The sequence below is a fragment of the Myotis lucifugus genome, unplaced genomic scaffold (assembly GCF_000147115.1).
Source record: "Myotis lucifugus unplaced genomic scaffold, Myoluc2.0 scaffold_538, whole genome shotgun sequence".
NCBI lineage: Eukaryota > Metazoa > Chordata > Mammalia > Chiroptera > Vespertilionidae > Myotis > Myotis lucifugus.
The window spans coordinates 82,438-100,815 of NW_005871586.1; the positions used below are offsets into that span (position 1 = coordinate 82,438).

The 18,378-nt window shown below is 42.1% G+C and overlaps 1 protein-coding gene and 1 non-coding gene across 6 annotated transcripts in view; one reads left to right on the forward strand and one right to left on the reverse strand.

The window, feature by feature from the left end:
* The first annotated feature begins 234 nt into the window (after window positions 1-234).
* Window positions 235-18,378, forward strand: part of STX8 (syntaxin 8) — a 226,082-nt gene continuing 207,938 nt past the window's right edge. For 2 of the 5 annotated variants that reach the window (XM_006104043.2, XM_014446421.2), the window contains exons 1-3: window positions 297-430; window positions 7,910-8,009; window positions 13,417-13,511. In XM_006104043.2, coding sequence (XP_006104105.1) covers window positions 414-430; window positions 7,910-8,009; window positions 13,417-13,511 — 212 coding nt within the window. In that variant the 5' untranslated portion in view covers window positions 297-413. Of the gene's footprint in view, window positions 431-7,909; window positions 8,010-13,416; window positions 13,512-18,378 lie in introns of all 5 variants that reach the window. The other 3 variants (XM_014446423.2, XM_023745340.1, XM_014446422.2) reach the window with 2 other exon arrangements.
* Window positions 12,212-12,318, reverse strand: LOC111823531. The gene has a single exon (XR_002826564.1). It is a non-coding gene; the product is annotated as a U6 spliceosomal RNA (small nuclear RNA).

Below are 18,378 nucleotides of genomic sequence, written 5' to 3' on the forward strand. Positions count from 1 at the left end.
ATAATTTATACTTCAGCTCGCTAGTTTGAAGCTGGGTAAAAAAGAGTTTAAGCTTTATTGAGGTATAATTTACATATCACAAAATTCACTTAAAGTGAGTTTTGGTGAACTTACACACTTGCGTAATGATCACCACAATCGTTTCTGTTTCAGGCAGGATACAATTTTGTTCAACAATTATATTTTAACTGCACCCAGCTGTTCGCGTCTCTTAACGGAAACATTGTTCCAACCTGCTGTTCCTCGGCGGAGCGCTGTCCTTTATCACGGGGTCGGAGACCTGCTCACCGTCTATTCACTTGGCAAACTCCGGGTTCCGGCGCGTTCGGGTCGGAGCGCGGGGTGTGACCCGCGCGGGCCGCCGTAGTCAGCTGCTGCGGCAGGAAGTGTCCCGGCGCGGCGGAGGCTGCACTATGGCTCCGGACCCCTGGTGAGTCCCGGGTGGCGGCGGCCACGCGCGCGGGGTGTTTGGGGGTCGGCCGGGTTTCCGGGGAGCAGGCGACCGCTGGGCATTGCGGCTGAAGGCCTTTAGAGATCAGAGGAGGGCCCGCACGGACTCTCCCGCTGCCGGCGGGGTCTCTGCCGCATCCCGCCATCCTCGGTGTAGGCAGGGGTGGCCGGGGCAGGAGACCCGTGAGCCCCTCGGAGCTGCGGGCTCGCGCTGGACTCTGGACGCTCCGCTCGCCCTCCTGGGCCGCGTCTGGCCGCGGGGATTTCCCGCCTCCCCTGCGGCGGGGCTGGCTGGTGCGGGCTTCGCTGCTCTCCTGGGAAAGTGCAGCCGAAGCAGCCTTTCTGCGGGTGCTGGCCACCTGGTGAACCCCCTTATTTCACGGGGTCAGGATCCATCGTCTCCGGCCAGTTAGTAACCACTTGGCATAGGACCCCCGTCTTGTGAATCCTTCAGAAAACGTGTAGGAGTCTGGAAGGGCAATTAGGCATTAGTTTATGAGGCATTTTACCCTTACCCGGGTCAACAACCCTTGCAGAAAAACAATAGCTGTTGAGTTGTTTATTTTATTCAACAATTAAATCCCCAAGGACTGAATGACAAAAGACTCAGTTCTGATCCCAAGGAACATATTGCTATAGTTGATCAGTGTTAACGTAAAAACCATTGAAACCTGTAAAGAATTTTGTGAGTTTATTTGAGCCAATCTGTCGACATATGCTGGGAAGCAGAACCTGAATGAATTGAGATAATGCTCCGGAGAATGGGGGTTACATTTATATTTATACATTGCAATCAAAGGAGGGACATAGGTGAGTTACTTGAAATTCAATTAAGATGATAGTGAAGGAATTTGTGGTATCTTGTCCTGGGGCCCAGCACATTTGGTTGTGCCCCAGGGGCTCCAGAAAAAGGGAAGTTACAAGTTACCCAGACATTTCAAGGGTATGTTATCATAGATGCAAAAAGACAGGCTCAGTTAAGGTAAAGGTTGACCTTGTCAGTGAAGGTACTGGCCTAGGACGTAACTGCCCACCATAACTGCTTTAGTTAAAAGTTTAATTTCAGACCATCCTTTGTGGTTACTTTAGGTCTCTGAGTCTGCAAGACTGCCATGCAGGCCTCCCCTGAGCCTGTCAGGTCAGCATGTGGCCCCTTTCGTCCACATCAGTCTTGAGCCTTTTGTGTAATAATTAAAAACATTACAGTTCTGTAAAGTTCTTTTTGGAGTATATGTCTTAGGTTGACATCTCTAATTATAGTTTGTAATTGCTGAAGCCTGGACATCAGAATGGATTGCAAGATCCAAGTTAGCACTACCTAAGATCTAGGGCAGCGGTTCTCAACCTGTGGGTCACGACCCCTTTGGGGGTCCAACGACCCTTTCACAGGGGTCACCTAAGACCATCGGAAAACACATGTAATTACATATTGTTTTTGTGATTAATCACTATGCTTTAATTATGTTCAATTTGTAACAATGAAAATACATCCTGCATATCAGATATTTACATGACGATTCATAACAGTAGCAAAATTACAGTTATGAAATAGCAACAAAAATAATTTTATGGTTGGGGGTCACCACAACATGAGGAACTGTATTAAAGGGTCATGGCATTAGGAAGGTTGAAAACCACTGATCTAGGGTATCTGACCCAATGGCTTGATTTAACACTAATTTTTCCGCCTATTTTTAACAATTGTATACACCCCTATAGAAAATTTAGAAAATACCAACTATTTGCAGAGGAAAAATTTTGACATCTTTATCTGTCATTTGGAATAGTAGCCATTATTGTTTTTTAAAATGAATTTATTACTTTATATAAAATATATGTGTTATAACACATATATATTATGTAAAGGAATATCTCTCTATATTATTAAATAATGATGCCATGAATAACCATATCTTATTTAATTACTAGGGGCCCAGTGCACGAAATTCGTGCACTTGGGGTGGGGGGGAGGCGGTCCCTCAGCCCAGCCTGCCCCCTCTCACAGGCCCATGGGGAGCGGGCCTAAGCCACAGTCTGGCTTCCCTCTGTGGGAGGTGACTGGGCTGATCAGGGGAAGGTGCCAGCCCCATCACCACGCTGCTGCAGCCACTGCCAGCCACTGCAGCCTCCAAGGTGTTTTCATCAACACGGACTCCAGTCCCTTCATCATGAAAAAATGACAACTTTCTTTAGGCATTTTCAAAATGTATCTTTCATAGGATAAGACATTTCTTTCTTTCTTTTTTTATCCTCACCTGAGGCTATGTTTCCATTGATTTTTAGAGAGTGTGGAAGAGAGAGGGAGAGACAGAGAGAAACATCAATGTGAGAGAGACACTTTGATTGGTTGCCTCCTGCATGAGCCCTGACCTGGGCCCTGGCCAAGGAGGAGCCTGTAACCTAGGTACATGCTCTTGGTCAAAATCGAACTCGGACCCTGCGGTCGGCAGGCCGAGGCTCTATCCATTGAGCCAAACCGGCTAGGGCAGGATATGACATTTCTTAGCCCCTCCAGCAGCGGACCTTCGTTTTTTCCTCCAGGAGTGTGGTGGAAAACCCTAGATCATCTTCTTGGATTCTTATAACCCAAGTTACCAAGAACACTGCAGGTGGCGGCGTACAGGGAGCTTAGCCAGTGCGCGGTCAGAAAAGGTGGTTACGCTCGAACTGGTTTGGCTCAGTGGATAGAGTGTCTGCCTGCAGACTGAAGGATCCAGGTTTGATTCCTGTTAAGGACATGTACCTTGGTTGGGGGCACATCCCCAGTGGGGAGTGTGCAGGAGGCAGCTGATCGATGTTTCTTTCTCATTGATGTTTCTGACAGTCTATCCCTCTCCCCTCTTCTCTAAAAAATCAATAAAATATATTTTTTTTAAAAAAGAAAAGAAAAGGTGTTTCCTCTGCAGCCCATGCGCAGAGGGTCTCCTGCGTTGTGTCCACTGGGGTAGGGGCGTGTCCAGCCGGCCACCGGGGGCACACCCCAAGCCCAGCGGCCCCGCGTTGGCTGTGTCCTTGGGCTGGGGGATGTGGATCCCTCGGACACGGCGTGCTACGGCCACCGGGGGCACACCCCCAAGCTCGGCAGCCCCGTGTTCGCTGTGTCCACCGGGCCGGGGGGCATGGACCCGGCTGCTTGGCACGGCCGCTTGCGCTTGGTGCCCTGGCCGCTTGTCCCGGGACCCAGCCCGCTTGGCACTTCCAGCTGCTTGTCCCGGGACCCAGCCGGTGTCCCAGGACCTGGGCTGCTTGGCACGGGCGCATGCTCAAGCGGCCACGGGGCGGGAACTTGTGGCGGAAGTTCCCGTCCTGCCCCGCGGCTGCTTGTGCTTGGCGCCCCGCGGCCACTTCTGCTTGGTGCCCCCGCCCGCTTGTCCCGGGACCCGGCCGCTTGGCGCCGGCGCCCGTAGACCACTCCTGGCCAGGGCGTTCTGGGATCCCGGCTGCTCAGGGCCTATGCGCGGGCCTACAGGCTTGGAGTGGCCTGGGTCCCAAGGATGTTCCCAGGACCCAGGCTGCTCGGTGCCTGCATATGCAAATTAACTCGCCATCTTTGTTGGGTTAATTTGCATACCCACTCCTTATTGGCTGGTGAGCGTAGTGGAGGGACGGTCAATTTACATCTTTCTCTTTTATTATATAGGATTACCCTCTTTGTATCTGTAATATTAGGGCATTTTTTAATTTTTGTTTTGAATTATAAATACTATCCCTTTGTTCCATCTCTTATTTCCTTGGCTTACTTCTGAGAAGTGAAACTGTTGGATCCAAGGGGCTGAGCACTTTTAAGGCCCTTGATAACATCTTGCTAAATTGCTCTCCACCTCCTGAAAGCTAACTTGCTCACTTTATACATAAGGTGGGATATAAAGCTCAGAGATAAGGGCCCCAGGTTATCCATTTAGATTGGTGAAAGCTGTCACTGGACTCCAAGCCTCTTCCACAGTTAATGTTGAAAAAAACATTTATAATTTTCCTTTTACTCTCAAGTAGCTCGACTCAGTGGCTTTCTCATTGGACTGTTGAAAGAAGCAATGGGGGGACTTGGCTGTGCTAGCATCAGTTACCTTGCAAAATGGGTTGCTGATCTGGAGGGTAGAAAGGAGTGTGCAATGGGACTTTGCAAAACCTATGAAAACAGACTTGACTGTGGCTTTGCTTCGTGCTGTTGAAAGTCATAGGTCAATGATGCTTCACTCCTGAGTAGTGCTAGCATTTAGAAATGGAACACAGCAGTTACTGCTCTAATGGCTTATCGCAGCAAGTGGTAAGTAAGCTCACAGTTTAATACAAGTACTGAGTGGTTATTGTCTTTGAACTGGCTCTTTGCTAAAGTTATTTAGCTTTACTGCTAGGTCAGCTTATTTGTTGATGATACACCATTTCTGGAAAAAGCCCTTTAATACTCATAACCCAATTTCTGGAATTATCAATATTTTGCCATTTTTGTTTCATCTCTGTCCTCCATGTCTTTGTGTGTGTTTTAATGTGTTATACACATATCAATTTAGTCATACATTCAGTATTTTTGTGCTAGAAGAGGGCCCAGTTCATAGTCTGGAAATTTCTTTTTTTCTCCCTCTTCCAGTTTTTCATTCTCCTTCATGGCATCTCTTACGCCTGAAAACTAATCATCTCCTTTTTCTTCACTCCTTATAGCATCAGATTAGTCACTAATCTCCTTTGCTTTTTTCTTTTAAATCTCGTTTAGGCTGTCCATTTCTACCATAGTCCAGTCCTTTATAGCCTTATGCCTTGCAGAGAGTAAATACTGGTGACTGGTCATGTAATTGAGCAGCTTGAGAAGTCTTGTACTAGTCCTCTGTCACTTTTTCTCCTTCCCAACAGTTTAAGTAAATGGAGTTCAGGTTAATTTTCCTAAACTAGTACTTGAGGCACTTGTATGCTTGATGCGGTGATAAGGTTGCATTACCACCAGGCCAGTGGTTCCTAAACTTTGCTACAGATTGGAACCACCTGGGAGTATTTACAACTTGTCCTATCCTGGGCGAACCCCGTACCGATTTAACCAGAATGCTGGGGGTGGGGGTGGGGGAGAGGCAGGAGTTGGTGGCGATTTTTTGTTTTTTAAAGATTCCCCATTTATTCAATATGTAGCAAAGTTTCAGAACCGCTGCTCTTTATGGCTAAAGTGATAGGTCAATGATGCTTCACTCCTGAGTAGTAGTGAGGATTTCGGGTGAGACCCCTGGGATTTTGCCCTTCAGCATTTCACTTAACCTCATCAACGCCTTGCTTCATGTGTGAAAGTAATACCTACAGCTCTGAAATTCTCTTACAAATCTAATCTGATTAGGCTAGTGTTCTAGGCTCTTCAGAAACTAGCTTCTCCTCTTTATCACTTTAAACTTTACCTTCCTACTCAGGGCCATCGTTCAGCTGAAGGGGCCAGACGCATGTTGTTCCTTTCATCTTCTGCTCCTTGTGCCTTTTGCCACATCTGAAAGGTGCCCCTGGCATCTGCCTGAATGAGAGGCTTGCTTTAACCTGGTGCCTCATGCTGTCAGGTCTGAGTGCCTTGATGACAGTAATTTCTCTGACTTTGGAACTCCAGAAACACCATTTATACCCCACATTTTGGTGGGAGATAATATTGTATCCTATTATTTATTGATTTTCATATGTATGTTCTGGAACCACTCCTCTTCAAATATTTTTTCATTTTTGTTTTTTTAAGCCTTTATTGAATTTATTGGGGTGACATCTATAATAATAAAAGTGTAATATGCTAATTAGGCCAGACATCCTTCCGGACTTCCTTCTGGACAGCCTTCCAGACAAAGCCGGGCTGAGGCAAGCCGCAGTGGCTGCGAGGGCTGAGCCCCTTGCACAGATTTTGTGCATCGGGCCTCTAGTTGGTTAATAAAATTATATAGGTTTCAGGTGTACAGTTCTATAATACATCATCGGTATAGGGCAGTGGTTCTCAACCTGTGGGGTTGCAACCCCTTTGGCGGTCGAAAGACCCTTTCACAGGGGTCGCCTAAGACCATCCTGCATATCAGATATTTACAGTAGCAACATTACAGTTATGAAGTAGCAATGAAAATAATTGTATGGTTGGGTCACAACATGAGGAACTGTATTTAAAGGGCCAGAAGGTTGAGAACCACTGGTATAGGGTATTTATTCAGTGTTCACTACACAAAGTGGAGTCTCCTTCCATCACCATTGATTCCCTGTCTACCACTCTTTTGCTTTCTCTCACACCCCCTCCCTCTGGTAATCCCATGTGGCCTGTGTCTGTGAGTGTCCCCCCCCCTTCATCCTGTCACCTTTGTCACCCCAATCTGAAACCCCTCTCTCCCCTCTGACAGCTGTTAGTCTGTTATCTGTATCTATGAGTCTGTTTCTGTTTTGTTTGCCAGTTTATTTTGCTCATTAGATTCCACATTTAAGTGAAATCATACAGTACTTGTCTGTCTCTGAATGGCTTATTTCATTTAGCATAATGTTCTCCTGGTCCATCTAGCCCCTTGTTGGAGTATTGTTTGCAAATATCTTCTCCCATTCAGTTGGTTGTCTTTTTGTTTTGTTGGTTTCTTTAGCTATGCAGAAACTTTTTAGTTTGATACAGTCCATGCATTTATTTTTGCTTTTGATTTCCTTGCCTTTGGGGTCAAATTCACAAAATCCTCTCTGAGACTAAGGTTCATAAGTTTAGTGCCGATGTTTTCTTCCATGTATTTTATTGTCCCAGGTCTTATATTTAGGTCTTTGATCCATTTTGAGTTAATTTTTGTGCATGGTGTCAACTAGCAGTGTAGTTCTAGTCTTTTGCATGTGGCTTTCCAGTTTTCTCAGCACCAGTTATTGAAGAGGCTCTTTTCTCCATTGTATGGTTTTGACTCCCTTGTCGAAAATTAGCTGCCCACATACATATGGGTTCATTTTGGGGCTCTCAATTCTGTTCCATTTTTCTGTGTCTGTTTTTTTGATTATTGTAGAATAATTTGAAGTCAGGGAATGTGATACCTCCACTAAGCTGTTCTTTTTATAGATGACTAGAGACCCGATGCACGAAATTTGTGCAAGAGTAGGCCTTCTTTCCCCTGGCTGCCCGCACCAGCTTCCCTCTGGCACCTGGGACCCGGGCTTCCCTCCAGCCGCTGCAGACACCCGGGACCCGGGCTTCCCTCGCAGTCCTGGCCTCGTCCGGAAGGTCATCCGGAAGGACATCCGGTCTAATGAGCATATTACGCTTTTATTATTATAGATAGCGTGAAGGAGAAAAAGAGGAAATGTAGCAAAGCTGGGACCAGGACCCAATTTTCCTTTTGAGCCTCCCTCCTATTTTCTTTCTGATGTGATGTCTTGAATCACCTGCTCTTTTTTGATATCCATGAAAAAAAAATTCATCTATATAGTATATAAATATATAATGCATAAATTTCTTTTAAAGTAACTTAAATGTTTTCCTCCTTTTATGACTTTGGTACAGGTTCTCCACATATGATTCTACTTGTCAAATTGCACAAGAGATTGCTGAAAAAATTCAACAAAGAAACCAGTATGAAAGAAATGGTGAAAGTACAACCAAGGTATGACCAGGCGGGAATTACTAGTAGTGCTGCAAATGATTTGTTTGAGCTTTGAGGTCTGAAAACCCACATATTCCTGAGGGTGTGTGTGTGTATGTGTGCATGCATAATAGCCTTCATGTTTGTTGCATTGACATTACAACCAACCAGTTAATAGTTACTTAGTCACTGACACTAAATGAAGCAGGACATCTCTTTAATTTCTCCTGTTTTATCTTAAAAGTTTCTAACCATTTTAGTCTAGTTCTAGGGTTGGTACACTTTCCCCTGCAGATAGTAACTCCTTTAGGTTTTGCAGGACCAGAGGCAATGTCCTCATTTCTTTGAGTATTCATTCTTACCAAAAGAATAATAGTCTTTTTTTACACATTACATTTAAAAATGTAAAAATTGATTCTCTTTTTCTTTGTCTTATGCTATCCTTTGTTTCTGTTTATATTCATTCTTAGGGTTTACTTTCCCCCCTCACCTTGTTGATTTAATTTTAAATATGTAAAACATTTACATTGTTAAAAAGTCAAAATTGTACACAAAAGTACACTCAAAGTTTTGTTCCCATCTCAGTCTTCCACCTTTTCTTCACCTACTTCCTATAGATAAGTATTTTCATTAATTTCTGATTTATTCTTCCTGTATTACTTTTTGCAGAAATAAGCATTTCTCTCTGTGTGTATTTTTCTCTTCCTTTTAAACAAAATGTTCTTTTGTATTTTGCTCTTTTTATTTAATAATATATTGTAGAAATCTCTCTATTAATTGATTAGGGATGTATAATATTCTAGTGTGTATTCTATTGGGCTTTAGATTGTTTCCAGTCTGTTGCTGTTATGAATAATGCTGCAATAAATAGCTTTGTGCTTTTTTTCTTTGTATTTTTAAGAGGTATCTTTTAAGGGTGAATTCTTAGAACCAAGGTATATGTGATTTTTTTTAAAAAAAATATTGTTTCATTTGTTTTTTTTTGTTTTTTTTGCCCCCCCAGAGAGAGTGGAAAGAAAGGGGAGAGAGAGAGAATAACAGTTTGCAGCTTTTTTTTATGCATTTGAAATTAAGGAGAGGGTAAGGAAGATCAAAGGAATCAAGATGGGGATTGGATTATAGGATAGTTAACAAGATTATTTGCTCTCTTGAGGATAATACCCACTTCCAGGGGTATTCTGGTATTTTTTAAAAAAATATGTTTTTATTGATTTTTAGAGAGAGAGAGAGGAAGAGAGAGGGATAGAGAGATAGAAACACCAATGAGAGAGAAACGTTGATCAGCTGCCTCTTGCACGCCTCCTACTAGGGTTCGAGCCCACAATCCGGGCATGTGCCCTGACCGGGAATTGAACTGGTGACCTCTTGGTTCCTAGGTGGATGCTCAACCACTGAGCCACACAGGCCGGGCTTGCGTATGGTATTTTAAAGGTGTGTTAATTTAGATGCACAAGAACAATGGGCAGAGCTGGCTTAAAACCTTTTACTAAAGAAATTACAGGTCTCAGGCGTGACTACCACCATGACCTGCCCAGTTAGGAATTTATGATCAGATCACCCTGTGAGGTTACTTTGCATAGAACACCCTTTTTTTCATCCACAATTCCCCCTTTTGGTCATAAATCAGTCCCAAGGATTCGCTGGTGATCAGCCTTTTGGTCGAGAATAGTGTGGTCGCACAGATCTAGGAAGGTTCATTCCTAGCAGTTTCAATATCAACATCATCTTGTTGACCACTGGGGATGGGGCAGTGCCGTTACCATGGGATCTGAGTGGAGGCCTAATTTCTCCCCCAAAAGGAAGGGCAGGTAAATGGAAGGCAGTCAGGTCTTATGGCCTTCTCTGTGAAAAACACTCTGGATCAGTTCTATCCTGTGAATTATCATGATCCAAGTTTTGCCGTCTGTCTCATTCTCTGTATTTGGCATCTTGTATAACATTTACATAAGCAATAAAAGAGTATTAACAGTTATCTCATACATGTTCAATAATCATAAACAAATTATATAGAAAAAAAGATCAAGTATAACTATTATTATGACTAGTATTATCAGCAGACAGGTGAAGACAAACAATTGGTTTCTGAGTTCGATGTCAATATATAGGCCCTGTTGATGTGTTTGGATAGCCATCTACCTCTGTCTACCTATTAAGCTTTTCTTCTGTTTTTATTTTTTTAAACATAAATCTTTATAATATTTGCATTTTATTTTGGTGTGTTGTAGGGATCTGATTTTCCCCCATTTAATAAATTATTAATTACCTTCCCCCCGAACATCTATACTAATAAAAGGGTAATATGCTAATTAGACCGGAAGTCTTCCGGACATCCTTCCGGACATCAGTCCGAACAAAGCCACCATGGTGGGGGCTGAGGCAGAGGCAGTTGGGGGCGATCAGGCTGGCAGGGGAGAGCAGTTAGGGGTGATCAGGCAGGCAGGCAGAGTGGTTAGGGGCAATCAGGCAGGCTGGCAGGTGAGCAGTTAGGACAGGGGTGGGCAAACTTTTTGACTCGAGGGCCACAATGGGTTCTTAAACTGGACCGGAGGGCCGGAACAAAAGCATGGATGGAGTGTTTGTGTGAACTAATATAAATTCAAAGTAAACATCATTACATAAAAGGGTATGGTCTTTTTTTTTTTTTAGTTTTATTCATTTCAAACGGGCTGGATCCAGCCCGCGGGCCGTAGTTTGCCCACGGCTGAGTTAGGAGCTAGCAGTCCCGGATTGTGAGAGGGATGTCCGACTGCCGGTTTAGGCCTGATCCTACCTAAACCAGCAGTCGGACATCCCCTAAGGGGTCCCAGATTGGAGAGGGTGCAGGCTGGGCTGAGGGACCCCCACCTCCCCGTGCATGAATTTCGTGCACAGGGCCTCTAGTATGAAATATTCTGTATCTCATTTACTGAACTTTCACACAACTGCACTATTTAGGGACCTTCTGATCTGTTTCACTAATGAAATTGTTAGCAGCTGCCAACATCATACTCTTGTAGTTTTTAATAAAGATTTACAATCTGATTGTTTAATGCCCCTTTATTATACCTATTCATGAATTTTCTATATTTTTCTTCATTTATCCTTTTTTTAGAGTGACCTTTCACAGCTTCATGAAAAAGAATTTTGTGCTGTGCCTTTACCATAATTACCACTTCCTGTCCTATAAAAGAACTCCAAATGGGATTTTGAATAGATTAAATTGGAGAGCATTCACATTTTTACAATATTGAGTCTTTCCTTTTATTCATTCCTTCAGCAGTATTTCCTGCAGTTACTATAGGCCAGGTACTGTGCTAGATAATTTTTAGATTGTGTTGATATTGTTAATAATGTCTTAAAATAATAATTAAAAAAATGTCCCTAGCTATTACTGAATTTAGGAATGTCCTTGATTTATTTTATTTTATTTTTTATCAGCATAGTGAATTTTTTCCTGTTTCTAGTAATCTTTCAGTTGATTCTCTTAACTTTTCCAAATAGACTATTAATCATCTGAATAATAATAATTTCATCTCCTTTCTAGCCCTAATGTATTTCTTTAATTTGTCTTATTGTATTGGTTAGAACTTCTAGACCAAAGTTAAATAATATTGCAGTTAAGGCAATAGTGCTTCATTCATAGTTTTCTTTCTTTGTTTTTAAATAATTTCTTCCATACTGTATTAACCATATATTTATCCTGTTTTTAATCATTAACACTATTTGCTTTATTATTAGATTTTCTAATAACAAACTATTCTTAAATTACTAGTGTAAATTTTACTTGGTGATGGTCTATTGTAATTTTTAATGTAATTCTGAATTTGCTAATATTTTAAAAAGACTTTTCCATTTATAACCCTTAATGGAGATTACCATGTGGGTTTCTTTTTCCATTATCTCTGTTAGTGCTTGTTACCAGAGTGTGTAAGCTTAAACTATGAATTAGCCACTCCTTCTTTTTCTTTTCTTTGTAAAGTTTCTGTTAAATTATGGTAATAGAAGTTTTTTCCCCTGATTATAAAAGTAATCATTTCCCCACTACTTACATAACCACCCTTGTCATTTTGATGTATTTAGTTCCTGGATTGTTTTTTCCATGTGTGGGTGACATTGTGTTTTATGACTTGATTTTTTTTCCTTTTAATAAATTATGATGGATGGCTTTCTGTGTCAACAAATTTTTACTTCAGTCATACTTTTTAATGACTACATACTCTTTCATCTCTTGAATACTTTTCTTTTTTAATATGGAACGCTTCACGAATTTGCATGTCATCCTTGTGCAGGGGCCATGCTAATCTTCTCTGTATCGTTCCAATTTCAGTATATGTGCTGCCGAAGCGAGCACTATCTCTTGAATACTTTTGATCTCTAACTTTGTAGACTCTTCTTAGGCCTGGTGTGTGTGTGTGTGTGTGTGTGTGTCTGTCTGTGTGTTTTGCTTTTTTGTTTGTTTATTTAGCTCTTTTCTTCTTGAATGAGGAGACATTTCTTCTCTTTGGAGTTTCCCCATAAACATTGTGGGTGGTTTTCCTGTGGTTCCCAGAGGTATGAGAATAGTTAAGGTTAGACTTTTCTTGGCTGTCGATTCTTTTGAGGGTTGCTTCATGTGGGTAGCCTTTGGCCAGTTTCTGGTGTTCTGCTGTTAATCTGAGGAGGGAGGCCCTGCTTCCACTGCAGTTGTATAATTGCCATTTTTAACATGATAGCAAATGAAACCTGTGACAGTCTGCCTTTTTAAACATCTCTGATTTCATCCATGGCTGACTATGTTTAATTTACGTGGGCGACTTTATTTTTCACATTTCTAAGCTCCTAAGAAGCTCTCTCCACCCCCTCCTCCATCCTTTAAGGTAGCACTGTTAGTCACAAACAAAAATTTCCTCTGGGTTTATAGAATGATTGGAAAAAATTCACACAATCCTGGAAAAAGAGCAGTGCATGGTTAACATTCCTCTTGTGTAGAAAGAACACACTGCTACAGAACTTTTAAATGAGTTATCCTAGCAAGTGTGCCAGTGCGTTCAGAGAGGACTGGCCGGGTGGCAGCGGGACTTGACATCGTGTCGTTTGAAGCCGGGTTGAGTGGATGCTGGAGTTCTCACTGGGGAGAACGAAGCCTGGAGAACACCGTCTCCTGCGTGGCTCCAGCAGGGACAGACAGGATCAGAGGGTGATTCTCAGGGGACAGAAGTCAGTTGATCGTGAGGGAAAGTGACCATTTCCAGTCGATGCCAGTGTTAGCCATGACTGGCTTACCGCCTGGGCAGGTTGTAGTGACCATTGAGATTCCATCGACCCTGAGGTTGCATTGGGAGGATGCTAAGGGTCTCTTCCAGCCCTCCCTTGATTGAATCATAGCACACGAAGCAGCGTTTACATGATACTGTTAGAGGATTCTCTCCGTTTGGACTGGCATACTTAGGATGTGTTCTTTTCTTTGCAGCTTACCGTGACAATCAGAGCTTTGTTGCAGAATCTGAAGGAAAAGATCGCCCTTTTGAAGGACTTATTGCTAAGAGCTGTGTCAACACATCAGATGTATCCATGTAAACATCTCCACCTCTCTTCTAGAGTGGGAGGCCAAACAGCCTTATTTTAAGAAAGGAAGGCATCTGGGCCACCCAGATTTTTCCACAGCTTAAGGAAGACCTGGTTTCCAAAATGTTGACTTCTATTTTAAGTGTCTGTTACATGTTTTACAGTGAATATGCTAGCGAAGCAAGACATACTGGAGGAATTAACTTATTTGGGTGTAGTCCTTGTAGCGCAGGAAGCTGATGCTTTCTGTCTGTGCGGTGTTTGCATAGAGCCTTGTGCTACTCACTACCTGTCTAGACTGCCTTGAAGGCCAATACCAGTAGGAACCATACTTTTCCCCCCTGTTTATATAGATTATTGGGATGTAACTTGTTTGCCTTATTATTTTTCATACTGTATGGACACTGCCTCTGGTTTGGGAATTTTGAGGGGGGAGCAGTTGCTTGAAGCAAGTTGAGTCATCATCTCAACTTCCACCAACACTGTCAAGTATTAAAAATATTTTTTTTAGAAATTCATAATCTGGTCAATTTAGCAAAATACATGTGACCTATTAACTAAATGAATCCTTTAAACCTGAGTTTATATTGGTTTGGAAATTGACCTCAAACTAGTCCTCTCTTCATTTTTTTAAATTGTCAGTAGTTCACACCCCAAACTGAAATTGTAGTATCTCAGGAAATAGTTGTTACTGCACACTTTTAAATGGGGGAAAATGTAGGAATATAGTTTTTTAGATAAAACTATAGAAAATGTTTTAAAAAATATTTTTCTCCAAGTGTAACCCCCTTTATGTTACCAGGGAGGTTCGTTTAGATTAGTTGCATGATTTTTCATATATTCAGTTATTAACCCACTAAGGTTTCAGAATAAAAGTTTAATTTCAATAAGTAAGCGGGACCTTGTTTTTAACTAGATTGGAATATTCTGATACACTTAGTTTTTAACTTTACCTTCCATTAGGTAAAGTATCTGGTATCATTTTTTACTTACTGCACAGTTAATCTATTATATACAGAGTTTTTATTACCAAATCAACAAGTCTTAATATATAGCGCTCAAGTAGTTTTAGATTGGTAGGGCTGTTTTCTCCACTTTAGTACTATGTACTAGGAAGTCTGCACATGAGGTCAAGGTGTGAAATTTCATTTTGTTGTTACCTAAAGCACATATATTTGAAAGGTAATTAAATATTATCACACAAGGCAATATTAACAAATATGTATTTGCTAACTTCCATTAAGGTAACTGATTATTATTCATCTAATAATATTTATGTGCAAAGCATGTAAGGCACAAAAGATTCAAATTAAAAACTCATACTTTTCTCTGTTATAATAATTTCTGGTAGTTGTTAATTATAGAGAGTAGTAAGCATTCCACACTAAAAATTGACTTTGTTCTTCTACATGCTTGCAGTTTGACCATCTGTTGAAATCTCTTAGACTTTGGTTTTGTGGTGATCTCAGAATTGCTGAATTAAGCACTAAGCATTTAAAAATACCAAACAGAATTATTAAACAACATTATGAAAATATTTAAAGACCTTAATGTGGATAATTTAGACTTTCCTAGGAGAACTACAAAACTCAACTGGAATATAACAGCTTTCTTTAAATCTTATATATATATTTCAAACAATTGGGTCTGTATCTGCTGGAATAAAACCAATACTAAGGATGAAATTTATATAATCAACCCCATGAGGACCATCCAAACCTCTGTCTTTTTTTTTTAAAGTATATTTTTATTGATTGCAGAGAGGGAGGGAGAGGGAGAGAGAGAAACATCAATGATGAGAGAGAATCATTGATCGGCTGCCTCCTGCATGCCCCCTACTGGGGATTGAGCCCCCAACCCGGGCATGTGCCCTTGACTGGAATTGAACCCGGGACCCTTCAGTCCGCAGGCCGATGCTCTATTCACTGAGCTGAACCACCGAGAGTGCAAACCTCTGTATTTTCTGAGGGACTTTTGATAGAAAGGAAAGGAGGAGGCAGTTTCTGTTATGAAGGCCTCTTTTTAATTCTCTCTCCCCCCCCCACAGCTCTACCCCCATCTTCCTCTTCCCAGGTATTTTAAGCAATTCTATGGCAGTTATTCTCCAGATTTTAGGTATATCAGATAGCAACTTATTAGTCTAAATAAGCTCATATTGTTAGTTTGTTTGGGTGGCTCCTTCCCTTCGTTACAAAAAGAGTATTGACTGTGCGATACCCTAAGTCACTGATGGAGTTGAAGAGAGAACCCAGCCTTTAGCAGAGGTTTTCACACTGCCGAGAGGCACCTTTGAAATCTTAAGTAATGTGCCCTGGACCCCACAGCTGCGAAATGGAAGAGCTAAGATGCAGACGCGGGGCTGTCTGGCCCCAAAGCCAGTTGTTTAAAAGCCGAATTCCAATTGAGTACAAATTACACAGTCAACCGTCACTTGGCACATCTTCAACTAGAATTCCCTGTTCGCTGGCACGCTGCTGCAGTGCCAGGACAAATCCTTATGGTGCAGATGCTCCAGACCCTTCTTCATCATCACGGAGATTAAACAGGGTTCCCTGTGGCTTATTAGGTCCACTTTATGATGTTGTAGTTCTTAGAAAAATTTTTGTCCATAAATCGCCAATAGAGTGACTTTTTAATCCTGTTTTCAGGGCATAATTAATGATGGGTGACTGTTTAAATGTGCATATTTGAATGCCACATTTCCTTACTGTGTCGGGTAGTTGAGAGTTTATGGTACTTTACTGAGTAAATTTATGCCCTTCTGCATTCGTGACTCTTTCCAAAGAACACTAGGAGTTGCCAGAAAGGTAAGTCCTATGAAAATGCCTTCCAAACAATTAAATTCATGGAGTTCAGGCATAAGATGTTATTGCTCTTTCCCGAAAAAGTATTTTTCTTCTGGCAAGAATAAATGTGAAATTAAAATGGAGGTTCTGTGCTTTTGAATCGGTTAGTTTGCAATTCATAAACCAAAGTCCTGCAGCCAGAGAGTTTAAATTGCTGAAAGACATTAGCTTCTATTCACAGAGCTCCTTTGAGATGGAATTGTAATGGCCTCACCAGTTGAGAGAGGTGTGTGCTACGGGAGCTGCATGTGAAATTTCAGGTGGCACTCGAATTTCTTTTCGTGGCGCTTGGGTTTTCAAAGGCGGCATGTAAAGTGAATTTTAAAATCTCTTTACAAAGGGATTCAGTATCAAAAGATGTTTTGGTGTCCTGGGAGACGTTTTGTAGAATAATTTTTACAAATCTATGAATGACTTTTCTCCACTTTGTACTATTTTTTTGGGAAAAGGGTAGGTGGAGAGGTGGATGGAAGGATAGATGCAGCAAGCACCTTCTAACACACCCCATAACGTACGTGCAGAGAGACCAACTGGATAGTTCAGTGACAGCCCGTGTGGCTCCAGTGGAAGCGCAGTGGTTCTCAGACCCTGCACCTGCCCATGACCGCTTTCACTGTGCCTAGTGATGTGAGAAAAATAAGGACCAGATCGCGTTTATGTCAGCAGAAACCTTTTCGTGTACAGTCTGTTACACGGTTCTTTCTAGTTTTTGGTGTTAAAATCTTTTCATCATGACAGGAAAAGCAGTTTTGTCTGTTTTGGTTTTTCTCAATGTCCATATGCGGCAGAATAGATAGTTTGGTAACTTCGTGTCAGTCTCCCTCCTCCCCACCTTTGTCTGCAAGTGTTTCTGCTCCATGAGATCCAAGTCCAGGCACCGCTGGAGAAGTAGGAGCAACACTGGCTTTGGACCAGACAGAACTGAGATGGAAGACCAGCCCTGCCACTCCCGCCAGGCCAAGGAACAGTGTAGCCCTTCTTGACCTGTTTCATTCTGTAGAGTGGGAATAATCAGACCTTGCGAGGCTCTTGTGAACGTTGAAGGAAATATATTTAAAGCACCTCACAGGACTAGGCCCCCATGTGGTGGGTGTAGAATAAAAGATAGTTAACGGCACTTTCTGTGTAACCTTGGACAGGTTACTTAATCTCTTTGTGCCTCGTTTTTCTCATCTGTGAAAGAAAAAGGGATAACAAAAGTAGACCTGGTTTATAGGGTTGTTGTGAGGATTAAATTACATGGATAGAAGGTGCTTTGCATGTAATAAGCCCTCCTTGAGAATTAGCTGCTACTCATTATTTTACTCTTTTTTGAAAAATATTTTTGTATTGATTTCAGAGAGGAAGGGTGAGGGAGAGAGAGAGATAGAGACATCAACGATAAGAGAGAATCATTGATCGGCTGCCCCCTACACACCCCACACTGTGGATTGAGCCCGCAAGAGAGTTGTACTGCTCTTGAAATTGATGTTCTCTAAGTAAATTAGTCTATTCTTAACTACTTTAAACCTGTAACTAGTGTCTGCTAAATTTTAAAACTTGTCTTTATTATTTTTATGATTAAACTTACTTTCTTCCTACATACTTCTTTTGTTAGTTTTTACCATGTGCCCTGACCAGGAATCGAACTGTGACCTCCAAGTTCATAGGTCAACACTCAACCACTGAGCCATGCTGGCCGGGCTATTATTTTATTACTAGAGGCCCAATGCACAAAATTCATGCAAGAGTAGGCCTTCCTTCCCCCAGCTGCCGGCACCGGTTTCCCTCTGGCACCTGGACCTGGGCTTCCCTCCAGCCGCCGGCAGGCACCCAGGACCCGGGCTTCCCTTGCAGCTTGAAGGATGTCCGGTCAATTAGCATATTACGCTTTTATTATTATAGATTGTAAAAGTTACAGCTACCACTGATCACTTTCTTGTCCTTCCTTACCCTGTCCCCACACCTCCAACTACCATGAGTGTACATACACTCAGTATGATCATTGCCTAAGAGCGGGGGGCGGCAAACTGGAGCTCAGC